Genomic DNA, 25,398 nt, shown 5'->3' with positions numbered 1-25,398 from the left:
AGTGCATAGAGCATACCAAGCAAAAGGAGATATTATCATTAGTTATCTATTTTAAGCAATGGGACCTTTTGTTTGTACCGCCTGCAAATTTCTTGAATGGAATAATAATTCTCTTACGTGCTGTGAATGCGCATACATTCAAGAACCGCACCCCATGAAAAATTGAAATAGCAATTACTTGAGGTATCACGCTACTCACAGGGAGGGCATGTACTTTTGCAAGCATTCAATTACTGCCTTCTTTGTTGATTTCCATCACGTCCCTAGACATCTTTCTCTTTTCTTTAAATGATTTATAATCATGATGAGTTCCAGGCTCAACCAATCAGATGCTGGCATAGTGTGATACATGAACACCGACTCAGTCATGCCCTAGTTCGCTGTGAAATTATCATGCCCTCTCGCGAGAAAGTACATTGTACAAGCAGCTTTGGAAGGGGTTCATATCATAATCTTATTCCCATCTGACCATAAGACTTTGACCAAGACTTTGTTCTTGTTGCCATGGTTACTCAAATTTTTCTCGGAAAGTGTTGACTTCTCATTGCCAGTGCAAGCCAGTCAACCTTCAGAACTGAGGTCAAGAAGTGCGAATCATGCAGATTTTATTTCACAGTGGAGTATTGTGTGAACATTCTCCACATTTTATTACAGATAGCAAACTTTTCTATCAATTTTGTGAAATGGGAAGGCTGGCCTTGCTTGGAGATATTTGATGATCCCCTTAATGAATTGTGTACAGCTTTATCACTGGTCTTTATGTAAGTACACTCAAAGCTGAAGAATTTTGACAAAAGTCGACCATTACAGATGAGTGTATGCTTTGATGCACATCCATATTCGCTGATGGGCACTGTTTGTGGTTTCCAAATGTACCCCAGGGGGCAGCGAACAAAGATCGATTCAATCCATGTCTCCGCATGCTACCAGGTCGTTCAGAAACACATCTCAGAATCACAACTACATGTACTATTCATAAGATCTCTTCATTTTGTTTGAACTGTGAAGCCCTCATGCTTTCTTCTCACATTTGCATTATGACATCTGGTGTATTACATCTTTAGTGAGGAAAACCATTTCTACAAAGCACTACTTTCTTCTCCCTAACATGATCAACACCTTACAAGCCCATTCCCACTATGGACCTACAGGTACACATGTATGTAGGTCCAAGCTTTTACCGATGACTGCCTTATCATTGTGGGGAGGAAGAGGTTATTACATTCTTCTTCTACCATAATTGTAATATATACATAATTGCTAGTGAAAGTCATATACCAAGGTCCAATCAGCTCTCTCCTCATCCAATTATCTTTTCCCCTTGACTAAGAGCACCTCCAAAAACTGGTTGGCAGATGGTTTTTCTTGCCAGTGTCAGTGCCAGAGCAATAAATATTTATACCATATCCCCAGGTCCATGGTAGTTGGCTGCGTGCAACCCTGCAACCCGAAACCCACACCATCCACCAGGCCACGAAATCAACCCCTGGAACGCATGGCTGGGATCCGTGCCCAATCATCCCAAAAGAACAAGAAAGGAAAAAGAAAAACTCTAACCTAAACACAAGCACATGGCCCGTGGCTTTCCTCTCCTTAGCGAAGCGAGAATGGCTATACGAAACTTGCCCATTAATTTGTGGATGCTTCACCGTGATATGATATGACTATCTGAGACAGCATGCAGTCTTATCTCCAGCCACTTAGCTAATGAACACAAGCTGCTTAGATTCATCAATTTTTAGAGATAGATCTTCAAGGAAATGTAGATTTTACAAATCATCTTCCCTCTGGATTTGAGACTACAAAAGAAACAAGAGATACTTATTTGTTTGTGCTTTTTATCTAAATAAGCAGTAAAGACACACATAGACTGTGTACTTGATGTGTGTGTGAGTTACACACCAAATAAGACACAACGACATAAAGGAGATTGGCCCTACATTGTTAAAAGAAGGGAAGATGTGCCAAAAAAAAAAAAGAGTTACAAACATTCTGTCAACATTGTGGTTTTCTCGAACAATAGCCATGAAATACCACTCAGAGCTCTGCCAAGGGCATATAACCTTCAGACACAAATTTGTTTTCCAAGGAAATTGTACTCCTGTTGTCAACATATCCTGTATACTAAGTAGGATCAAAGTGACAATGTCAACAATTCTTATAAATGCCAAAAACAACATAGATTTCAGCAAAGCCAAAACAGGGAAGTTGCCACTTCTTTAAACACTCTACATCCAATAAGTCTATGTGGTTTTATAACTGCCTAACTAGCCTGAGAGTTGACTCATAATTTCAATAGAAGGCTTTCTATCACCAGAATTCATAATGGCAAGGACACTTGTACCAAAGGAGTGTCTTTCCTAATTTCAATATCTACTGGATGTTTGTGTTTTTGTTTGATGCGTTGTATTTCCATTCTTCAGAACATGAAACAAATATATTATGAAATATAATTAGAAACACACGCAACAAAGAGAAATTTGCACCAACAGGTAGTACAATCATACTGAAAATTTAGTGTAGTGTGTATGTTTCTGAATTAAGGATATCACAGTTTTGTGGGAAGGGCAAAATGCTCAGGGAGCTTGGATGAGAGGCTATCTTTATTTGCTACAGAAATCCATGTTCATATCACTAATGTGGGCTATGCTTCGAATGAATAAATAAATCAGTGACATTTCATGTTAATTGCCACATGAATTTGGCTTGCAAAGTACCCTAAACCTTTACCCTACAATGAAAACCTAGAAAATGACACAAAACAGATGTTTCTTTTACAGCAGCACCAGAAATTTTAACATGCTTCCCAGCACAAGACACATAATATTTAGTTTGTTTTGAAAGAATGACTACCACGCAACTGACGAGTGCAAACTCCAACTTGAAAAACCAATGAAGTACAACAATTTCATATACAGACTGCACAAAGTAGGTTTTAGACATATAAATCATACAGGAATGCTTGGTTTTCTCCATCTCAAAGAACTATCCCAACTGAAATACACTGCACACATTAAAATACTACATTTTTACGGAGCTATTACTTACCTTGTTGGATCATCTTCAAGTGAGTATAAGGAAGACGGCATGTTAATGACGTTCACCCTTTTCGGTGTAATACTGTAACTCAAGGTCAACTGTGTGAATAAATCAACAAAGCAAATGACATTTTAATCACAAAAATGTAATATTCTGCTTAAATAAATTGTATTAGTAGGCTTTAGCATAATTTTTATTTGTAAATACAAGATTGCACAATTTCAAAACTATACAAATAAATACATGATTTCAACTCATTTGAATTATTTAAAGTTATCAAATTGAATACATGTAACATGTAGGAAAAGCTGCCGAACATCTTGGAATGCTCAGTTTTAGGGATTATTTTTTCTTCAGATTTTACAGCTCTGTTAACAACTCCAATCACCATCACCATCACTGTCATCATTATCACTACCACCCATATCATTATTTATACATCTTTATCATCATCATAATCATCATCACCATCACTGTCATTGTCACTATCACCACCATCTACACTGTCATCACAGTCAAAGTCACTATTGTGGTTGTCATCATTATCACCACCCACATCATCATCATTATCACTGTCATTGTTACCATCATAACCATCCACAATGTCATCACCATCACCATCATCATCATAATCAACACCCGTATTAACATCACCATAGTTATGTTGTACAAGTCATCAATACTACTATTGTCATCCCATTTACCACACTATCATCTCTATCATCACTGTCATCATCCTCATTATCATCATCACCATCCCCATCACAAGCATCATCACCATCAAATTTATCACCCTCACAATCATTACCACAATCATCACCAATATCACCACTACAATCATCACCACCACCATCACAATCATCAACATTACAATCATAATTACCATCACAATCATAATTACCATCACAATCATCACCACCATCACAATCATCATCACCATTACAACAATCATCACCATCACAATCATCATTACCATCACATTCATCATCACCATCACCATCACTATCATCATCACCATCATCATCACTATGACCATCACCATCACCATCATCATCACAATCACAATCATCATCATCATCATCATCATCGTCGTCATCATTACTCCTGCACACTGACCTGCTTCTGTAGTTGTCCGGTTGGAATGCTTCTGAGGAGCTGGAGGTGTGAGTTGAACGTTTGCACTTTGGTAAGTGGCTTCTTCAAGAGGACTTCTGCAGGGGTGGACATTTTAAGATGCAAAAGGTTGGAGTAACAAAGATAAAATAGGTGCATTTACATCTGAATTATCCTGGAATTAAATAACACAATACTTTGCGCCAGTCTCATTGGTAAAATACCATGGTAACAGATACTGTGGCAATTCACTTGGTACCATTCTCATTCACAAAATACCATAGTGTTTCTGGTATTTTTAAAGCACTGCACACGTTCATATCTAATAGAGGAAGACCAGAAATATGTCAGGTCACATGAGATGAATACACCCCTGTATGATTGGTGGCATTTTGTGACACGGTTCACACTCAAATTTTGCATATTGTGCATCTGAATTTGAATTACAGCCTAAATACTACAGTAACGGTATTCCATGATGTATTTTGCATTCACATGAAAAATTACCACATGATACATACAATGGTACATCACTGTCAATGCCAATGCACCCACTTTTGATCAAGATACCAAGGGGTATTACACTCATTCAAATCAAGGGCAGGGTTGAACCTCTTTTGGGTTGCCTGGTAACATTGTGAATTACAAAAATCTGTCCTCCATGTTTCATCATCAGCTTCAGAATTCACTACACTCATCCGTCTTTTAAGGGGAACGCAACGCCTAAGAGTGACCCTGGTAAAATTATATTCTAAAGGGTATCAATGCAAAAGAACTTGATTTTGCTTTATGTCAGATACGTCAGTCACAAACACCTATCACGACTAATTTCATCTAAAAACTTCCTACTGACTCCAAAGAAGACACATTTGTGTTATCTCATAATCTAATAAATTAGAAGCAAATAAGTATTGAAAATATGCATATTGATCAACCACACTAGTAACCAAAAAATCTCACAATTTTATATTTTTGACTTATTTCATATATTCATATTCATAGATATACTTGGTAAGTTGTATGAATTACACACTTAAAATGATTAGTTACTTCTTGGTTTTCTCTTCAAAAAAAAATCACAGCAATATGCTTTATATGTTTCATTAGCATGTTTTTGTTTTTGTTTTTGTTTTTGTTTTTATAAATAGTAAAAGCCAGTTTAACAAAAAAAAAAAAAATTCCTCAGCCTGGCAGTCCCATTCAAAATCTTTAGACATCAAAAAACAAAAACATAAAACAAAAACAAAAACACATAGATGTCTATGCACCACTAGCTCAATTTTACAGACAGCCACGAGAGTTTGAAGATGGAAAGATGTAACCAGCATATTGTATTGTCCTCACACCATGGGAAAATTGTGTGATGGCGTTACAGAAACTGAAACACACAACATGAAACAAATTTTGCGCCTTTCTGCCTTGCTTTGTCTTCTCTCCTCATAAACTCAATGAATACTTTCCGGATCTGAAGCGGAGAGATTAAATTTTGATTTTAAACAACAGCATCTGACCAGTATCAACCAATCATCAAACTTGATTAAGAGCTGACATCTGACATGCATTCCAGACAGAGAGAGATGGATGAAAAAAAGCAAGCGGATGAAGAGAGGAAGACAGATAGAAAGGGAGAGAGAAAATACATGCTGTATGATAAACACGTCTCAAATGACTTTTCTCTTTCACTCTGGTGTTAGCAATTATTGCTTCATCTCATCAGGAAAGACACCAGGCAAACACATTTCTCCATTTCCTCTAATTTCCCGCCAAAAGGTATTGTGTGAACCATCCACATAACTGTGAGAGCAATGTGAAGAGCTTGATTCTGATAATTACAAACATACTAACTTCCTATCAACGACAGACACACTACTTTAAAAAAAGAAGAAATTTTTCATCTACAAAAATCATTTTTTTTTAAATGAAAAAGGTATTCTAATACCGTATGTACCCCATAATTTCTATGAAATGTCAATCCGATATGATAAAAGCTGCATTTGCGTTTCATTCAATGAGGCAGTCGTTATCTTACTATTATGCTGGTTTCAGCAATACTGATGTTGGTTAAGCATAAATGGGCTTGAAATGCTAAATTGCCACCACATCACATGGTCAGCAAATATAGCAGCAGCACATGCAGTTTGTAATTGGGTCAAAACATAAGTTTCTGTCAAAACAAAACATAAATAAATGTATTGAACAACGAACTACAATCATCTGGAGTATACAAATCTTAAAGGGAATCTCTCCCCTAAAATTTAAATTTGAGAGGTGTGAGAGCATGTCCTAAGAACATTAGAGAAAATTCTATCCAATCACAAAAAATGTCCCAAACTGTGAAATATCAACTTTAATAAATCAGCACGCACGAGTGCGCGCTGCAATAGTAGCCAAATCTGAAAATAGTAGCCGCGCGTATACCATCGGTGTGTGCACGTTTCCTTCGTTCGCCTCTGTCTGCACATAGCTATATCGAATACTGTCTATCGGTATCGCCTCATCGAGCCATATGCATCCGCATGAATAGAGGCTGCCATGGCTGCCTGGTCAGTGGCCCGGTGTGGCGCGGTAGCACCAACCTAGCTGCGTATGTGGACATATCCGTGCATTTGCATGTTTTGAGAGTATCGTAGTACACTGATCGTACAGAAAATGATCAAACTACGCAATCTATTGCAGTCGATAAGGCCAGAACACTACTCTTAGATCAAGGCGCATGTAATTTTTGGCATTTTAGAGATTGCTCATAGATGTTTCTTTATATATTGCTATATCTCTGTATGTGAGTAACGTTGCACTTTTATATTTCATATGGATATTACCAGTACAATAACCTACAATGTCAGAAAACTAAATTTCTGCGTACGGATACACTTTAAAGAGTAAATAAAAATCATTCTCTGTTCAGGAAATCAGCTAAACCTGCTAGAGAGACCATAAGTCTTCTATGATTATTACTGGTATTAACTCACTGCATGCCACATTAATTTCTTGTCTATATCTATGTGTGTGAAATCTGTGCACATTTGACTCATAGGCACAGGAAGGGTTAAACTATCATGGTTCAAGAAGATAATGTATGTATTCCTGACTTGGTTATTAAAATAACATGTTAAGAAAGATCATTTTTTGTTGTTGTTCTGGGCCTTTTTTTTTTTTTTTTTTGCGCAGGGGCTTTTATATACTCTGACCGGCTATTGCACAACTTGTTTATGAAAACTACGTTTTCTTTTCTCTCTCTGTTAGGTAGGAGATCTTAAGTTTGAATACATGTATTATGGGAGATGGGAGAGATATATAGGAAAGAGAGAGAGACAGGAGGAAGACTGGGATTGTTGGAAAAACTTACCGATAATGAAGCCAATCGTAACATCATCTGGAAGACGAATTCTATTGCACATTTTCTCAAACGTTCCGCTACTGTAGGGTCAAAAGAAGAGAATAGGAGACAAAGAGCAGAGAGAATTGATAAGTCAAAATATTTGTGGTCATTGCAAATGGATATCATCTCACAGTCTGCAGTTTGTACAATAATATTTTGCAGCATGCAACAGCCTTTATCTTTGAGTACAACTATCAAACACATTTCACAGTGATCATAATTACAAAATGAGGTTTTCTTCCACCATTTGAAAACTCTCTCAAGATAGCACTTGCATGACAAGGAACAAACATATGTGACATGTAGAGCAGTGATATGTTCATCGAGATAGAGGAAGGGGGAGAGGAGGGGGAACCTGTGTACACATACCACATGCCATTCTACATTGAACTGACAGATACTTAAGTGCTATTCAGAAGACACTCATATTTGATGGACTTTGCAAACATTGCCCCCAGTTGAGTGGGCCGGCCAGCTATTCAACTGACAAGGAGCAAGCATCTACCAAAGATGTCCTCATCAAGATGATGAGTGGTCTTCAAGACTCAGACTCCTTTTGACAAAGTTGTCCTGATCTTACACATTCATGAATGGTAGCAAATATCATGACGTGGTATCTTAAATGGACAAAAACAAATAATATCTGAAAAGAGTAAGATTGTACCATTGTGATTATTCACAATGGAAGGTACATACGTTAAAACAGAAACTGTTGATGTCCTAAAGACCATCAAGAACTTTGTGATGTTCATTGTTTGGCGATGGTAAAATCAATATTTACATATATGCCAGTTGGGTATGGAACACACATCTATTTCATTCTGGAGTCAAGCAGCTTTTTCTTGAGACATAATCACTAAATCGAAATGGGAAAAATGCAGCCCCTTAATTCTCACTCATCACTTTCCACTTAAGTCCCCCACAAGTACCCTTCACGCCCCACTGGGTACCCTCTTCAAGTACTCCCTGTTTGTTCCCAAAAATTGGCTTCACAAGAAACTTGTTACACTAAAGGAGCACAAGGGCGCATTTGAACGCCCTGGGAGGAGGTAGCTGTAGGCGTAATTGTGGGGGAATTCTCTTATGCTGCGGCACGCACACAGGTCTTTGTGCCATCATCATAGCTCACAGGTGGAGAAATGATGTGTTCCATTTACGCCGTACACCAGGGCACAGGTTAATCAACACATTCCACACCATACCCCCTCCCCTCATCTTAGCCCCTCCTTGGTGTAGAAGCTTCATTGTTTCAGGCAGCCCCCCAGCTTCATTTGGCTACTGAAAGGGAATCATATATTGCAAAAGAAACACTGCCCCAGTTTTGTTCCAAACAGTTAATTTCCTAATGGTCTGAAAGTTGTGTGTCCCAAGCACTAAAACCTGCAACTACATATGTGAATTATCAAACATTTGTTCGTGTCACTTGGGGGAAAAAAACACACACCAAAAAACAAAAATAGCAAACAAATCTTCTGGATTCAGTGTTGTTTTTTCATATGCATGACAAATTGAAAAGTCTTGTTGATAGTGCTGATATCAAATTGATCGTGCAGTATAGATCGGGAGAAAATTGAAGCCCTTTCAGACAGTTACAACATCAGAACTTGTTTGCAGGCATGCTCACAAATGCATTTCGTTCCAATCAAGATATTTTAGTGCATCTGAAAGCAAGGCAGAATCACCTTTCTGTGACCATGTTCCTCAAATCACCCCTGGGAGTATCGTGCTTAATCAAAGGATCAAAACTTTGTGACATGGCTGTCGTATGGAGCACCAGCTATAGTATGCAATGGGCAAGGAAAGTGTGAAGAAGCTGTAACTCTTAAAAAGCCCGCACCATTGCAAGGTTCAAACTCCCGTGCCAAAATTTGACTGCATGCAAAAGCATCGGTTTCCACATGTAGCCGGTGGTCGAATTTTAGATGGCGTTTTGGTCGAATTCTGAGCGGCTTGCTTTTAATGTATAAAGAAGAAACGCATACCACAAATGAAATCATGATTTCAAACCAGATATTTTGTTTGTCGGCAACATGATCTTGTTGAGCGATGGGAGAATTCATTTAAAAAAAACAAACGACAAGGAATCTGGATCTATGTGCACATGGAGAGGGCAGGACTAAACATTGGAAAACAACATACACCCAACAGCTGCGACATGCTGATAATCTATTAGCACCACTGACAGATTTTATTTAGCTGCATTCCCCATGGCTGATTATTAGCCGCAAGAACATCGCAGGGGCGGCAGTCAAACACGCTGAGTCACAGGATGATTTACCGCTCTGAGGAAACGAAATGAGGGCTGCAGCTTTTTATTCCCAGGGACCATCCATCTGTCTTTAACCGCGTGACCAACTTTCATAAGCTTCTGGATGATTAATTAAAAGAAAAATATACCATCCAATCTCTCCCTGATGGAACCAAGAACAAACTTTTGCGAGACATGCTTGCATTGCAAAAAAAGAAGAAAAAAAAAGAAGATAAATAAATACAAAATAGAATGGTAAAAAATAGTTCTTCAATGTACCTACCATTCACACTGTCACAAAAAAACTTGAAACTCTCAGGTGTTTTGCCAAGAAATGCACATGCACAAGATAAGAATGGAATATTCAGATTTTTGATAGGTAGTACATATGCACAATTCACTGCTGTCTTTGAGTGTAGGCAGGCAGGCAGGAAATCCCATAACTATAACCTTTTAGAACAAACACTTTCAAATACCAGACCACCTGATGTCGTACTCCATACAGTTGTTGCTGCTAATGACAGCAATAACAGGGCAACCTCTGCCTTTAATAGTGCTGTCAATCATCAATCAAGTTACTTGCCCATACACTGTGGCTGTGTTATCAACTTTCCCATGTTTGAAACACAATTTCAATATCCACTATCAAAATGCATAATATTGTGAACATCTTTCAGATCACATTTCTTGAATTGTTGGTTATCAAGAGTCGAGAGGGTCTCGTCACTGTGTTCCTCCATTGCACAGTTTGACCTCAGTAGCAGAGATCGTAGCTGACGTACTGTACGTAGGTAGGAGATACATGTATAAATGCATTTCAAAATGTGACCCTGCATTACAAAACCAACAAAAAGTCGCCACACAAGGATTTTCAGTTAAGGGCAGATTCTGAAAGAGCAGACTCTAAGCTTTAAAATGATGTATAACTCAGCTCAAATGTACTCCCCTAACCTATCAAAATACTGGAAAGAAGGCACACATTCTGGAAAAGTATGAACTGAGAAAAGAGGCTCTGAAGTACAAGGTCTATCCAAGCATTTAATCTTTACCTAGCTGTGCTAGCTGTGTGATGAAAGAGACAAAACACAGGATGCAAAGCACCAGGGCAACAACAATAAAAAAGGATTATCAGATTAAGCTGAAATTGAGCATGTTGTATTAACACATTCTGTCCATGAATACTGCCAACTTTCAAAGCAGTAGCACTATTCTTTAAAAAATAATTAGACTTAAAAGTGAAGAGTGTGCAGAGGATTTCAAGAAATGAAAAGGGGCCTCTAAGACATGCCTGATAATTCTATACTCTCCCCCAAAGAAGGGTTGTAAAAACTGCTAAAAACACACTTTCCCATTCATGTTATGATCCCAAACTAAAGTATGATGTAGAAGAAGGAGAGCTCTTTCAGAAAATATGAAAAACTCAAGATTGACTCGGTTGACCCACTTCACCTTTTATAAGTCGTCACTTAAAATCAAGGGGTGCGACTTTTTGTTTGTTTTGTGATGCACGGTTACAAATGATTTAACATTTATCCTCTCTACAGATACGCGTTTCTGGCTCATATGCATTTGTGATCCCACTTATATTGGCATTTCAGAAACACGTTTCTAAACCCATAATCAAAACAGCTTTATGTTTATCAATTGCAAAAAAAAAAATCCCCGGAAGTTGTTTGGAAACCTTAATTCTTCGCCAGAAGTGTAAATGCACAGTACCGGTAAATGTTTTACTCCATATTGTTGTCGCTCCTAATGACAGCAATATCAACACAGAACAACCTCTGCCTTAACAGTGCTGTCAATCATCAATCCAGTCACTTGCACATATTCCGTGATGATCGACTTTCTCACAAACACAGACTGGCACTCCAAACTATCCTCATCCCATGTCTTTACCACTTATTAGTAGCCTCGATCCCCCGTAAATTATACAGCTCTTGAGTCTGGCCTGGCATTATTGTAGACTGCCCTCAGTCAACCCAATTAGAGTAAACTTGACCCTTTCAGGGAGCTCTGGTGAATAGGGACATGGGGATTATACCTAATCCAGATTGGTGGTTAATCCAGGCAAATGCCCTGCAGTCTGATTCAATTTTAATCCCCTTGCTATTGCTTTCACTACACAGCCCCATGCCAGACATCTTGATCTGAGGGAGGCCTCCCCGAGAGGCAAGTTGTGCCAGTTGAATATGATGTGATGTTTGTCTCAGAGGAGTTGGACACTTTGGCATAAAACTCATTCATAATCACGTTACCGTAGCGCATTTTTAAATAATGCGGTTACGGTTACAGAGACTCGACACAGAAACGAGTCTCTATACACAAACCACTTAATGCAGCTAACAACATCCCATGCAATGGTTGTGTCTCTCAAACCCTAATACGGCCCCTCAATCAAAAAGCAACTCTCGATACCGTAATATGCACGAGTACGTATTTGTGCGCACGCATCATGGTGGAAGTCACGGTCGAGCCAAGGTTCTCTTCCTCCGTCATGTTTTAGAGGGGTTGAACCATTCAGACTGCGAATGAGCACGAGAATCGGGCTAAACTCGACTGGAAAGCATTGATCGCCTGAGCATGAGTGGCCGAACAAGCTTTGAGATACACGTTTTAGGAGGAACAGGACAAGGTTTGTGTTCAGACTTCCAAAATGAAAGCATGAAATGTGTTTCTATACACATTTACAAACAAGTTCTTTGCCAAGCTGCAAGAGCTCCCACTACTGGCAAAATATAATTTTATTTTTGCAGAGGGCATGGCCCAATGCATCTCACCCAACACAAATCAATCTGACTCATATTTCTGCAAAGGAATCGCAATCAGGCATGACTGAACACTAAATGAAGCAAGGAATGAGTTAGACCAAACACTTTTTTTTTGTTTATTGCAAGTACAGTAAGCTGTTTGCAGCATGAAACTTACCATTCTTTGCACATCCCTCCGAAATTTGTTAGAGAACCAAAATGAGAATATCTTACGGTGACACATGGAATCACTGATATAGCATGCATCAAATGATTGGTAAAATAATCAATGAACTCCTAGATTCTGTACAGCAATTAAATGTCTATTTGGCTCCAGAATTGTTAGTTCTCTGATGAAATACTGTGGGAAAAGTTTTAAAAAAAAGGACACTGGCTTTAACCCAACAAGTTACAGGGAATTATGCTACTGAAATTATTGCCTCTTATTCATGAAAAAGGCACTCCTGAGTTTCACTGATAAAATTCATGAAATCTTCAGAAAATCAGAAAGAAATAGACCAAAACAAAATCCCAGTTTGAGGGACAAGTAGGAACCCAAACTCTCTCAGGAACACCACCTTGTAATGACATTGTCAATTTGCAAAAACAGGTGATGGGAGAATGTTCCACAAAATGGGCTGTCAATTTTAGAAGATGCTCTTGGAAGTTCTGCAACCAAAACAAACCATATTTTGTTTTATGACAAAAAGGCTCGAATGAATACAACTATTTGACTCCATTTAACGAAATATTACTACTGTCATGGAAAAACAATTTCAAGACAATCAGCACCAAACCAAAAATTTGTCATTTCAGAGACTTTGAAGGAATGAAAAGAAAGAGATAATGAGGAGTCTTCTGCTTGAAATACCCAAATAAAACAGGGGTGCCCCATCCTCTCCAATTGCCGTAATTAACTGAGGGGAGGCGGGCCGTGGAGCAGGAGATTAATGGTAAGCACTACTTCTTCCTTGATTGGGCATCCTCCTGGACATCTTTCAATCTTTCTCTCAGTCTCATCCCTTGCTACCCCCCCCCCCCCCCCCCTCATCATTGACATTTACACACCACTGCACTAGCGTATAGGGCCTAATATACAAGCCAGTAAGCTGTACGGAGGATGAAGTACTAGTCACTACAGTCATTTCACTCTGTCAGTCTGACTCTCTAGAGCTCATCGCAAACTGCATGACCTGACCGGTCACATGACTAAGGAGGCAAGTCGCATTAAATGACCAGTCACGGAACTCAACATTGCACACTATGGCGATCAAACTACAGAGCTAGGCTTACGACTGTACCAGCGTCAGTACATTAACTGTGGCATGATTGGCTGAAAGTCCACAATTGGTCGCGAAAATTCAACACATCATTATCTTCACGACCGGCATCGTGACCGAATCGCACGACTGGAAACTGGCAAGGCTGGTGACGTCACACTTCCAGTTGCGAGGTTGTACAACCGTTGAATCGTGACAAAGTCAAGTAAGGTGAAGTGGGCTTCAGAAGAATTTGACCAAATTCAACACCTTACATCAATCTATATCAAAATAAATTAAAAATAAGTCCTGTATCACAGCAAAGTATGCCTGCTGAACGGGAGCTAAATCAAGACTGGGGGAAAAAAGTGTTTTACAGGAATTGCATATTTCGAAGCTGTTTTGTCAGTCAAGATGGAAAAAAAAATCACTAATGGTGATCCAGGATATCACTTTTTATGTATATTCTTGGCAGAGTGGCATGGTTAGATAATCCATTCAGTCATGTGTATCATATTTAGTCCCCTTGTTGACAAGAGAAAGACATGTCCTGCGGCAAAGCATGACACCACGATTTCCTCAAAATAAAGAATGTGCCAACAATCTGCCAATTTGGACAGCCCTTTTTTCCCCCAAAAGTTTGCCAAAAATGGTTTCCAATGCTCTGGCGAGGTACTGACATCAATATGACTAATCATCACATGAAAGTGATTGCAAGAGATTGTCACGAAATTCGTCTACATTAATGCAGAGGAGAAATGCCAAATACATTTGTTCAACCTAGTAAAAACCAAATGAAAAGGGAGAGGGGAATTATCTTGATCAACCCCCAAGCATCCTGCAATCAAGCCTTACATACCAGGTGTTCAAATGCAACAAAATGAATCAAACAGTTACACATGTATCTACAAGGATGACAAATGTACCATCTAAATGCCCATTTCCCCCTTTCCGGCCTATTTGGCTCTAAATCAACCCTTCTCAGTCAAATTAACTCTAGAGTCTGTATTAGAGAGCTAATCAAATCCCACATTTCTGTGGTTTGGTGAAGTACCTTGTTGTAATATGTTTTTATCATTCACTGTCAGTGTTTCAAACGTGAATGTCACTGGTGACACTTCTCCGTGGAGGTATAAAAAAAAAGAGAAATCTTTCACTTTAGCCCTGTGTTGTTCCTACACATCTGTTTGATTTGGCTGTAGTTATGTCAAATATCTCATGATTGCTAACTCTACAACTGATCTTTAGTTTGGCTTCACATTTCCAAAGACTAAGTACCTGTTCCTTTCTACACATGGTAAATGTTTAAATATTTTTCTCCTATTCATGCAGATGTAATGAATGCAGCTGGTTTTTATAAGCTTTCTCTAATATAAGATACCAGCTATGCAGTGAAATTCAGTTGCCAATTCAGTGATTACAGAAATTATATTTTCAGCAGCATCAGAATTTCTTCTTGATTCACTGGGTTAAAAAAAAAAGAAAAAGATGTGTTGCTGTGTCTTATACAAATGTCAAACAATTTAGACTCAATAACCCCACTCTATTGCTAGAAGGCAAGTACAGCTCTTGACCCAATGCATGTTTTACAAGCATGTTGGATGGAACGGAAACATGCTTAGCATAAAAAAAATGCACACAAATTACTGGAAGAGAGAGACAGAGACAGAGAGGCACGCAGACACCCTGCTCTCGCCTGGCAACCATCGTCGGGTGTCGGCTCTCATCAGACCCATCAGCCACTAAACTGAAGTGATTACCCTGGATCCATCTTCAGAGGACGAGGAAGATGTCTGCTCTCCTCCGTGGTTTGAGGGTAAATGGCCTTCCACGTATACATCAATTTTTGTCCAGAAACGCAAAACAAATTGCAAATTAACCACTTGCAAGATGACAAGTTTTGGAAAAGGAACAGGAGACAAATTTTCCATCACCTTATATGACAAGTGCTGCAAACCCTTGGCAGAAATGTTAACTTCCATTCAAACATTTCTTGAGTGGGGGTGGGGGGGGGGGGTGGGCAATATCTCAATTACAATTTGAAGAGGTAACAACCATTTGCTTGGAGGAGGGGAGGGGGAGTTCTCAACTGTTGACACCATTTTGTATATTAGAAAAATACAGCTTCAAATAAACAAAACCCCATGGAAACCTGTTCTCAAAATGAAACATCTGAAATAATTGTCAGAGATGGTACAGAAGTATAGACATGCACAAAGTAAGAATTGGATTTTGCCATAAAAACTGAAAAATCAAATAAATTGCTTCGCAATATGAGACATATGACACTGATCAAGGTTGAATGGCCGTGTCTTGGATTGGTGGGACGAGGGTGCAATTTGGCCCCTTATACAAATGCATGAATGCTGCCTACGATCGCATCACCACCCACGAGTGGTAGCACAACCATCAACCCTGGGCCTTCCCCTTCCCTCCTCCCTGCATAAGATACAGTGTGATGCTATGCAGAACTGAGGCATGCGCTTCACAAAAACAGGAACATCAATACTATGAGTCTACTACTTTTTTTTTGTGATGCATGATGGCCCATCCAACTAAAAATATGTCAAATTGTTCTCTTATTTGCTCACTGCCACATAAAGTTGCACCAGCTTTACAAAGTATAAATGATGCCAGGCTACGCAAGCATTAGCACAGCCATTGACTGATGGCAATGCATAACATATCTTTCTATTCTTTGTTAACACTACATCTAATGTGCACTGGAGCTGTTTATGGGGGGACCATTTTCCTCCACAAAATACAAACTGCTACAGTCTGACAAGTTTAATCACTTTTTGAATGATATATGTTTTATCTGTCTGATCTGTCAATCAATATTAGCTATGATCTATCAATTAGTATATTTATTTCCAATCTACCTCACTACCTCCCTCTCTATCTATCTATCTATATAGTATATATATATCTATCTATCTATCTATCTATCTATCTATTTATCTATCTATCTATCTATCCATCTCACTCTATCTATCTATTCATCTATAATCTATCTCACTATCTCTATCTATCTCCTCTACTATCTATCTATCTCCTCTACTATCTATCTATCTATCTATCTATCTATCTATCTATCTATCTACCTATCTTTCTATTTATCTGGATGGATACAGAAGAGATCCTGAAACTATCTCGGTCTTCTATATTCTCTGCGTCTACTCGGCACTCAATCTATCTTTCAATATATCTATCTAACTAGGTATGAACCTATGCTGTGTTATCTGTCCACTTTGATATTTTTTTTATCCCTCTGGTTCATTCATCACAACCGTAATTCACGACACCTCAACATCTTGATGTTATTCATTGTTGCCATGTGATTCTCAACAAACTTCTGATTGTTGACAAAATGGCCGAATTTTTTTTGGGGAGGAAGGCAGCAACCCAGTTTGCCATTTTTGTCATCAATACAGGAAATGTGGAGGATGTTTCTCAGCAGAAAGAGAAAGGCTTGGAGGTTTCTCAGGAGTCGGTGTCTTCTGGTTTCCACATCAGCTGGTCTGCATCCCGCCACCTTCTTCCAACAGGTGGAGATCCCATCCTGGCTGGCACCTACCCAAGATGTTTACTGAGGAGCAGGAGGTCACAACAACTCAGAAGAGAAAGATAGGAAGAACGGGGAGAAGGTAAGGGATATGTAGAGATATACCCCTTGTTCAGACGCAAGCCAGTTTATACCAAAACTCCATAAAGAAACAATGTATATAAAGAAACATCGTATAGCCGACAGACCTTACAGACTGTTCAGATGCTAATCTCGACCATTCTGGAAAACGTCACACAGATGCACAGTTTCCCATTGCGCATGATGTTATGGTCATGACATCGCCGCTAGTGACAGAAATAGGGTCACCTTTCGCACGAGCTCACATTAAAGCCCCGCCCAGTTATACTGTTTTATGGTTGCCATACATTCAGATGCATATGGACATGATGGAATGCTGATTCATAAACGAGTTCTAGTTCATGATGATGCTCTCATCGTTGTTTCATTACACGTCATTTCGTTACACGCCATTTCGTTATTCAGCGTTCAGATGTAGAAATTCATTGTATAGCTATACCATTTTAGTAGAAATTTCTTGCGTCTGAACACCCTGCGAGTGAGAGAGGGGAAAAAAAACCTGTAACCCTTTCATGGAAGTGATGATGCTGTCCAACCACTTGTTGCCCCCCAACCCACCTGATAAGAACCCCTCCCTGCTCCTTATTTTCTGTGGAGTCTACCACGGCTTTTCCCTCCACAAAATATGCCAACCTCTGGGGTCAAAACTTTTCTTCTGTTCCTATCATTCATACCTTCACCTCTCCGACTGGTGATCAATCCTACTTCATCAGTCTGGATTAAGTTCAACAAGCAAACACAAACAGACTTTTGTTGGTTCCCTCAGTTTTTCCCCCAGATGATTTCATCCAATTTTGCCATCTTGAGAACCATCACAATAGTATCTTTCATCCTGTGTCGTACCTAGTTCCTTTCTATGTTTTTGTAATTTCATCCTGCACTTCTCTTTGACTTATACATCAATTAGTCTATCTATCTATCTATCTGTCTATCTATCTATCTATCTATCTATCTATCTATCTATTTGTATCTATCTATCCATCTATCTATCTATCTATCTATCTATCTATCTATCTATCTATCTGTCTGTCTGTCTGTCTGTCTGTCTGTCTGTCCCTACCTACCTATCTGCCTACCTGGATGCCAATCTGTAATTTCTTGGTATATCTATCTATATCTATCTATCTCTTCTAGTTATCTACTGTATACGCTATATATTTCGCGGGGGTTTTATTTTTGCGAATTTCGCGAGTCGGGAGCTATTCGCGAAATCAACAACACGCGAAAATATTACCTTCCAAAATGAATCCCTTGCCTTGATGATACGAACATTTCAGTACTAGTATACCATGTCACGGCAAACCGAACAGACCATACTGGCTAAGCTTGCTTACGCACGTCCACGTCTACTTTCATACGAATACTGTAGAGAGCCAATCCATTATCGCAAGGGGACCACTCGTCAGAAATCTAGTGCGATGGACTTAACCACTTCAAAAATGTTGAATTCTAACTTACTAGTTCGCAGAGTTTGGTAAGTTTTTTTCATGCAGTGTATAAAGTGCATTCTTATTTGCTAGTAAGTTGAAAATTCACACTTTCTTTGCCACTTCATATTTTCTCTGGTCCCCCAATCGCGAATTTAACCACTCGTGAAAATGTGTGACAGCGGCAATTCGCGAAAATCTATGTACGCGAAAATCATAGCGTATACAGTATCTATCTACCTGCCTACCTACCTGGATGTCAATCTGCAAGTCATTTGCAAGTAGGGCCTATGTATGCATGCATGTATGTTTGTAGGTATGTATACATATGTGTATGTAGCTATCATGTATCCATCTATATAGGCCCTACTTGTCTACCTAAATAACGTCTTCTGATCTTTCTTTAGTTCTCTTTGTCCTTTACTTTCACTTCTCACTGCTTGTGTCGACAGTAAAAGAAGAGTGCAAATCCTGTTTCTTGTGAGTTCCCTTTCCCACAATGTCCTCGTGAGTCATGCAGAATTCCACTGAGATGGAAACAGAAAATCCTCATTATTTGACTTCTCGATTGCAGAGAAAGAACACAAAATCTTTAATAATGATTGGTACTTGTGGTCCCCACTGGATGAAGCTCTCCCCAAAATTCCTACCTCTGACAGACTGCCACACCAACATGAAACATATTCCAAATGTTTGTCAGTCCTGCGTCCATCCTACCACTTTGGCAGAAACTGAATATTGCTGGGAAAGTGGGCACCAATAACTCAGCCTACGCAAGCTCTTCGTAAGAGAGATAAGAAAAATCAAGTCCCTTTCCAACTTCTGACTCATTTTCCATATATTTCTTTTTTTGAGGAAAGCTAACTGAACAAGGCTTTTCTCTGTACCACTCGCTAACTTGTGGACAAAATCCAATCACTGCTTCAGCAACTTTCTCAAGAAGAGTTTGATGTCCCACATGTCAACATTTTAACCTCAGGATGCACGCAACAAAAATGTCTGATCAGAGGTACAAGTTTCAATCACATGCACAAGAACCACAAACCCTTTTTGTAAGACCTTTTCTGGGAGGTAACAATAAAAAAGAAGTTCTTTTTGTTTTGTCAATCATCCATTTTTGTGCACATGTAGGATATACTTATTTCACTTCCAAATTATGGAAAGTCAAGAAGATACCTTGCTATGGATCATACGACCACATCCTTGCTACCGACAAACAAGTAAAAGTAAAAACACGAGCAGCAAATAAATGAGCAAGATATTGTAAATGAAACAAGTGATCATGAGTATCCATCAATGACCACTCAATCAAAACAACAATAATGCAGGAATCAAGAGCTGACTTGCGGTTACTACTTGTGTGAGAAATTTCATTATTAGAATGATTGGATCATACACACAGCATCTCCAAAACCGTGATTTGAATACTGTAAAAGTGGATACTTTCGCACGACTAATTTTTTGCGCTTGGCTGGGTTAGAATTGTTTCGCTTCTTGTTAATTCCGCGGAATCAAGACATCACATACAGGAACATATGGCAAGAAAAAATATTCGCAAGCTTTTATTTTCGCGCTAGTTTCTGGTTGCGCAAAATGCGCGAAAATTTCCGCTTTTACAGTAAAACATTCTCAAAAGGAGGCACGGCCCAATCTTTTGTGCCATGGTTATGAGTGGCCGCTATGCATCAACTCTCAGTGTAAACTATTACACTCGTGTTGCGCAGTTTATTGCTGGCAGTGGTTGTAAGGCCACAAAGCTCTGCCTTCCAAATCATGTACACAAGAATCTAGACTGTGATTTGAGTAATTTTTTAATCATTATTATTAAAGACTTCATCTCCAGATTAGAAGTTGAATACGTGATTGTAATTTGACTTCGTGATTTTAGTTTGGTCGCACATGTATGAAAAATTTCACAATTTTGATTGATTTTTTTCACGAGAATCATCATTCAAATGACAAATTTTCTCTAGTGTGAAACCCCTCTTACAGACAAGCAAAGAATCTACACTCCACTAAGGTGTACGTGTGGGATGTAAAGCATGCACGAGGTCATCATACATTTCACACAATTCAAACATTATCGTTCTGTCTTTTACAAAGTGATATAAAAATGTTTGCCAGGTGTACACATCAGTGCATGCCACTCAATATCCCCCCCCCCAAAAAAAAAAGGAAAGAAAAGAAAGAAAGAACATGTGTTTGTAAATGATCTCCTCATGGAATCTTTGTAGCCATTGTCTCAATGACTTCCTTCTTTCTAATAAAACGAATCCGAACACGGTGATGAAGACGCAAGTTTCACGACCTCTGACTTCCTGCGAGCATCGCCACGTGAGCATCAAGTGTCTGCCGGGATTCGAACATGATATACTCTACCTCCCTAAACACAGGAACCGACACTTTTTTTTTTGCATTCAGAGCATCAAAAGTGGCCCTCAGAGCACTTGCCGTTAAGAGTTTTGTAGATAGTTTAGCGTGACAAAAAAGGGAATTAAGAAAGGGAAAGACTTTGGGATCATGTGATAACTTTGTAAACCACAAAAGACGAGAGAAAAATCCATTCCAGGAGATTCGCTGGAATTACATTAGGCCCTACATGCGCTGAGGACAATAGCGAAGTAGTCACTTGACTGTAACAAGATACATGCAACACTCACCTATTGTTCCCTGTATGAAATTTCAGCAACTCATGATGTAGCATCTATTCTCAAAAGATTCAGTTTCTCCCACAAATCTGCTCAAAGTATAAGGGCACTTAATGGCAAACATGATGCTCTTGAATATCTTTCAATGCAAAGAAATTATACCACGACCACTAAAAATGCCCACAGTTAGTAGGCCTATACTAACATATTATTGCAGATCTTCAAATACATCATTGGATCCGTATGACCTTCATTACTGTATGCGCAGAATATTTCACGAGGCTTTATTTTCGCGAATTTCGCGTGTCAGGTGCTATTTGCGAAATTAAAAACACACGAAAATATTGACTCTGATCCAATGTGGATGTGACGTACACGTGTACAATCTCCGTTCAATACAGGACTCCACGATCGCGAATTTAACCACTCGCGAAATCGTCGGGAATTCCCGATTCACGAAAATTTAGACTCGCGACATATATGGCGTATACAGCACATCACTGGATCCATATGACCTTCACTAATTGCCATATTTTGCTCAGATTTCTTTTTGATATCTGTTGTTTAACATTGGTATGTGCCTTCAGATATTTTGTTTTTCATCAAATAAATAAGTAGTTTCATGTGTAGTTGGAAAAGAACTCACGATTGAACCAAATATCTTAAGTCATTCTCAGTTGGACTTGACAGTTGTGAAACCTCCAATGTCCCTGCTCCAAAGTTTTATCACTTGTATGGAAATTGCATTTACTCTTTTACAATAAGCCTATAATAAAACCACAGAGCTGAAGTGAATTATGGCAACAACTGTTGGCCTATTGCTTCTATCATAATGATATGGTCATACATGGAGCTACTAAACAGTAATTCCATGGTCATATGATTGACTTCAGTTTAATAGCAAAGAATGCAGCTCTATTCTTTGCTCTCCCTAAAGGAATAAAAAGGGGGTCAGAACTGTAGTGCAGGTGTTACTGATTAGACATTGGTTGTTTCAGAAGGATGATTCATGCCACAAAATACTCTCTCTCTTTTTTCTTTCTTTTTTTAGCCAACAGAGCAAGGGCATTGAAAAGGCCTCTAGTCAAAAGGTTTGCCAATATTACTCATACGACTTCTCAATAGAATTCATCTGTGGTTGTGCTCGAAACAGATAGGACTGAAGTACCATAGGTACACATTCAGCGAAGTGTGTACGTGTGTGTGTGTGTGTTGGGGAATTGGAGTGGTTGCAAATTATAAGCGATAAACAATGGCTCCATTTGAATGCCAATGTGTATTTTTAACTCAAGGAAATGCAAACACTAAAAGTCATCCAATAGGGGGAAGCCCGTAACCACAAATTTAAATCATGCATTCGCATCCCCCAATGCACGGCTCCGTGAACGCAACAATGTCGACCGTGCCATCACGCTCGCGATGCTTGGAGTGGCGTAGTACGAAAATCAAAGAGGGCCCGTCACGGGACGTCGACCAAGCCGAACCTAGCACGCTTTCATCAGTCAATGCCTTCCACTGTTCAAATATGCCCAAATGAAAAGAGGCAAATGCAACACAACACAAAAACAATTCCACACATCAACACAACACTGCGTACTCTCCTCCCCCTGTTAGTAGTATTATTATTTTCTCTGGCAATGCAATTGTACGCGCTGCCAATGGCAGTTTGTAATGTTGCGATTCTACACGCCACCACACACTGCACGACTTTGCCACACTTTACCAGTCATACGACCTAGCGACCAGAAGTGTGGCGTCACTAGCCTTGCCAGTTTCCAGTCATGCGTCTGGGTTGCAACGCCAGTTGTGAAGATTTAGCATGTCGAAATTTTCACGACCGCTCGTGGACTTTTCAGCCAATCATGCTATAATATAATCAACTGGCGCCAGAACAGTCCAAAGCCAAGCTATGTGGTCTGATCACATACTTAGTAGTGTGCGGAGTCGAGTCGCACGACTGGTCGTGCGACACGGCTTGCCTCCAGAGTCATGTGACCTGTCGGACTGCTTAATGTGGTGGGCTTCACAGAATTAGACTAAACAACTGAAAAGATGCTGATAGTCATGGCAATACAAATCAGAAAGCAATGACAGATGCATCTGCTGCTGTATGTCTATTGAGAATTAAATTGGCCTTTTCTGGCAAACTTTTAATTTCTATTACTTTCTTATTTTAGGACGGATTTTGACGAAATCTCTAACCATTCCTGATTATCTGATTTAATTCAGTTTCATTAAATCATACTTGAACATGGTGTGAAGTTGTGCTTTAAATAATCCTTTGTGTGCTTTGAGTGCCGATTGACACACAAAATCCCCATAACGTTGTACATACTGTCTAAAGGCCCCTGGCACAGAAAGGATTATTATGGTGGAGAGATACTATTGCAGGAAGTGTACACGATGGTGACAAGAATTTAGATTTTAGGGCTTACATGGTGCCATCATGATTAGTATCACAGCCAACATATCTCTCTTTCTCTCTTCAGTCATATTGTTACAACACTAGGATACTAACATCTTCCTGTCTCCAATACACACTCACACACACACACAAAAAGCACAAAAAACAAGACAATAAATCCCTACTGCTTCTATCTTTTGCCAGCCCATGAACTCTACAAAGTTCGCTGCGTTCCTACTCCACTCTCTTGTTTACGACAACAAAAACAAAATAGCGTGCCTCCATGTTTATCGGGTCTAACCGACAATTTGTCAGCGGAAGCCATTTACAACCATGATTTCCAGGCATGTTAGCGAGGTCGGATAAATAATGAAAACACCTCTTCTTTTTTTTGCACTCTGAAAGCAGACATCTATACACGTAGCTATCTATATCCAAATGCAATTAATCAGCTAGACGGCTAGAGTAATGAAATGAGCTTATTGTCACACAGAATGAATTGATGATCAGCTCCGAGAAGGCTATCATTACGACAGACAATGCTGCCAAATCTGAATCTTGGTAGACTGATTTATCGCTGGCTCTTCTCCCCTTCATACATACAGAGAGATCTACTTCCTAATGAAAGTCCGAGCATGGACCAGGGTCTGAGAATGCTACAGCTCTCAAGTAAACCTGGGTGGCAGCAACTGGTCCACATGGAATAATAGCTTACTCACTAGAGTATAAACACAACCAGATTCTAGCCATGGAGTTTACATGCTATATCAATTTTTTTTTTTCAGGATCTAGTGCACTGCCAATTTTGTATTACATAATCCCTTTAAAAGAGATCCTGGTTAGAAAAAAAAAAGATTTATAAAAATGATTATCACAAAATTCATTAGACAGATGACAGATCACAGGGTAGAAGAGATTCTACTTCCCATGAACATCACCCCAAAATCGGCATGAATCATATTCAATTTATGACTATTTGCAATATATTTTTCCTACGCATGGCTAGCTGATGAGAGAAATGTTTTCTTGTACCCCCACATCTAGTATGGCATTACATCCCAGTATGTACACTCACTTTGAGGCTCTTGCAAGCACAGCAAATCTATTGCAGAGAACAATAGCTATCATGAAGAGAAAGAAGTTGCACTACATAACTGAATGCAATCGACACCAAGGCCTATATGAATTTGATGGCTTCATTCACCTCAATGTTTTTCTACACTGCAAAAGTCCGGTGTTAAATATGAAACACCGAGCTGGTGTTAAATTTCCGGTGCTCATTCATGGTGTTAGATTAACACCTCCGGGTGTCATTTCAAAATATAAAACTTTTTTTTTGAATACTGGTAGTTTCTTAGGGACTGAATTTCTTGTTAATTCTGAACAAGACGATGAAGAATTTTCCAATAAAGTACTTGATTTTTGAAAAAAAGGTGTAAACACATTTACACCACAGTAACAACAGTTGGTGTGGTCTCCTATTGAAGC

At 39.1% G+C, this 25,398-nt stretch overlaps 1 protein-coding gene across 1 annotated transcript in view; it reads right to left on the bottom strand.

Annotated features, from left to right (window-relative positions):
- Positions 1-25,398, bottom strand: part of LOC139713283 (beta-1,3-N-acetylglucosaminyltransferase radical fringe-like) — a 110,759-nt gene that overhangs the window by 3,167 nt on the left and 82,194 nt on the right. The window contains exons 7-9 of the mRNA XM_071625027.1: positions 7,499-7,569; positions 4,156-4,250; positions 3,049-3,137 (exon numbers count right to left, since the gene is read on the bottom strand). Of these exons, the coding sequence (XP_071481128.1) occupies positions 3,049-3,137; positions 4,156-4,250; positions 7,499-7,569 (255 nt within the window). The remainder of the gene's footprint in view (positions 1-3,048; positions 3,138-4,155; positions 4,251-7,498; positions 7,570-25,398) is intronic.

This window comes from Diadema antillarum, unplaced genomic scaffold (assembly GCF_040938485.1).
Source record: "Diadema antillarum isolate AM-2024a unplaced genomic scaffold, OU_Dant_1.0 seq00001941_RagTag, whole genome shotgun sequence".
NCBI classification, from domain to species: domain Eukaryota; kingdom Metazoa; phylum Echinodermata; class Echinoidea; order Diadematoida; family Diadematidae; genus Diadema; species Diadema antillarum.
The sequence above is the reverse complement of the archived record's forward strand: the minus strand, read 5'-3'. Positions and strand labels throughout refer to the sequence as shown.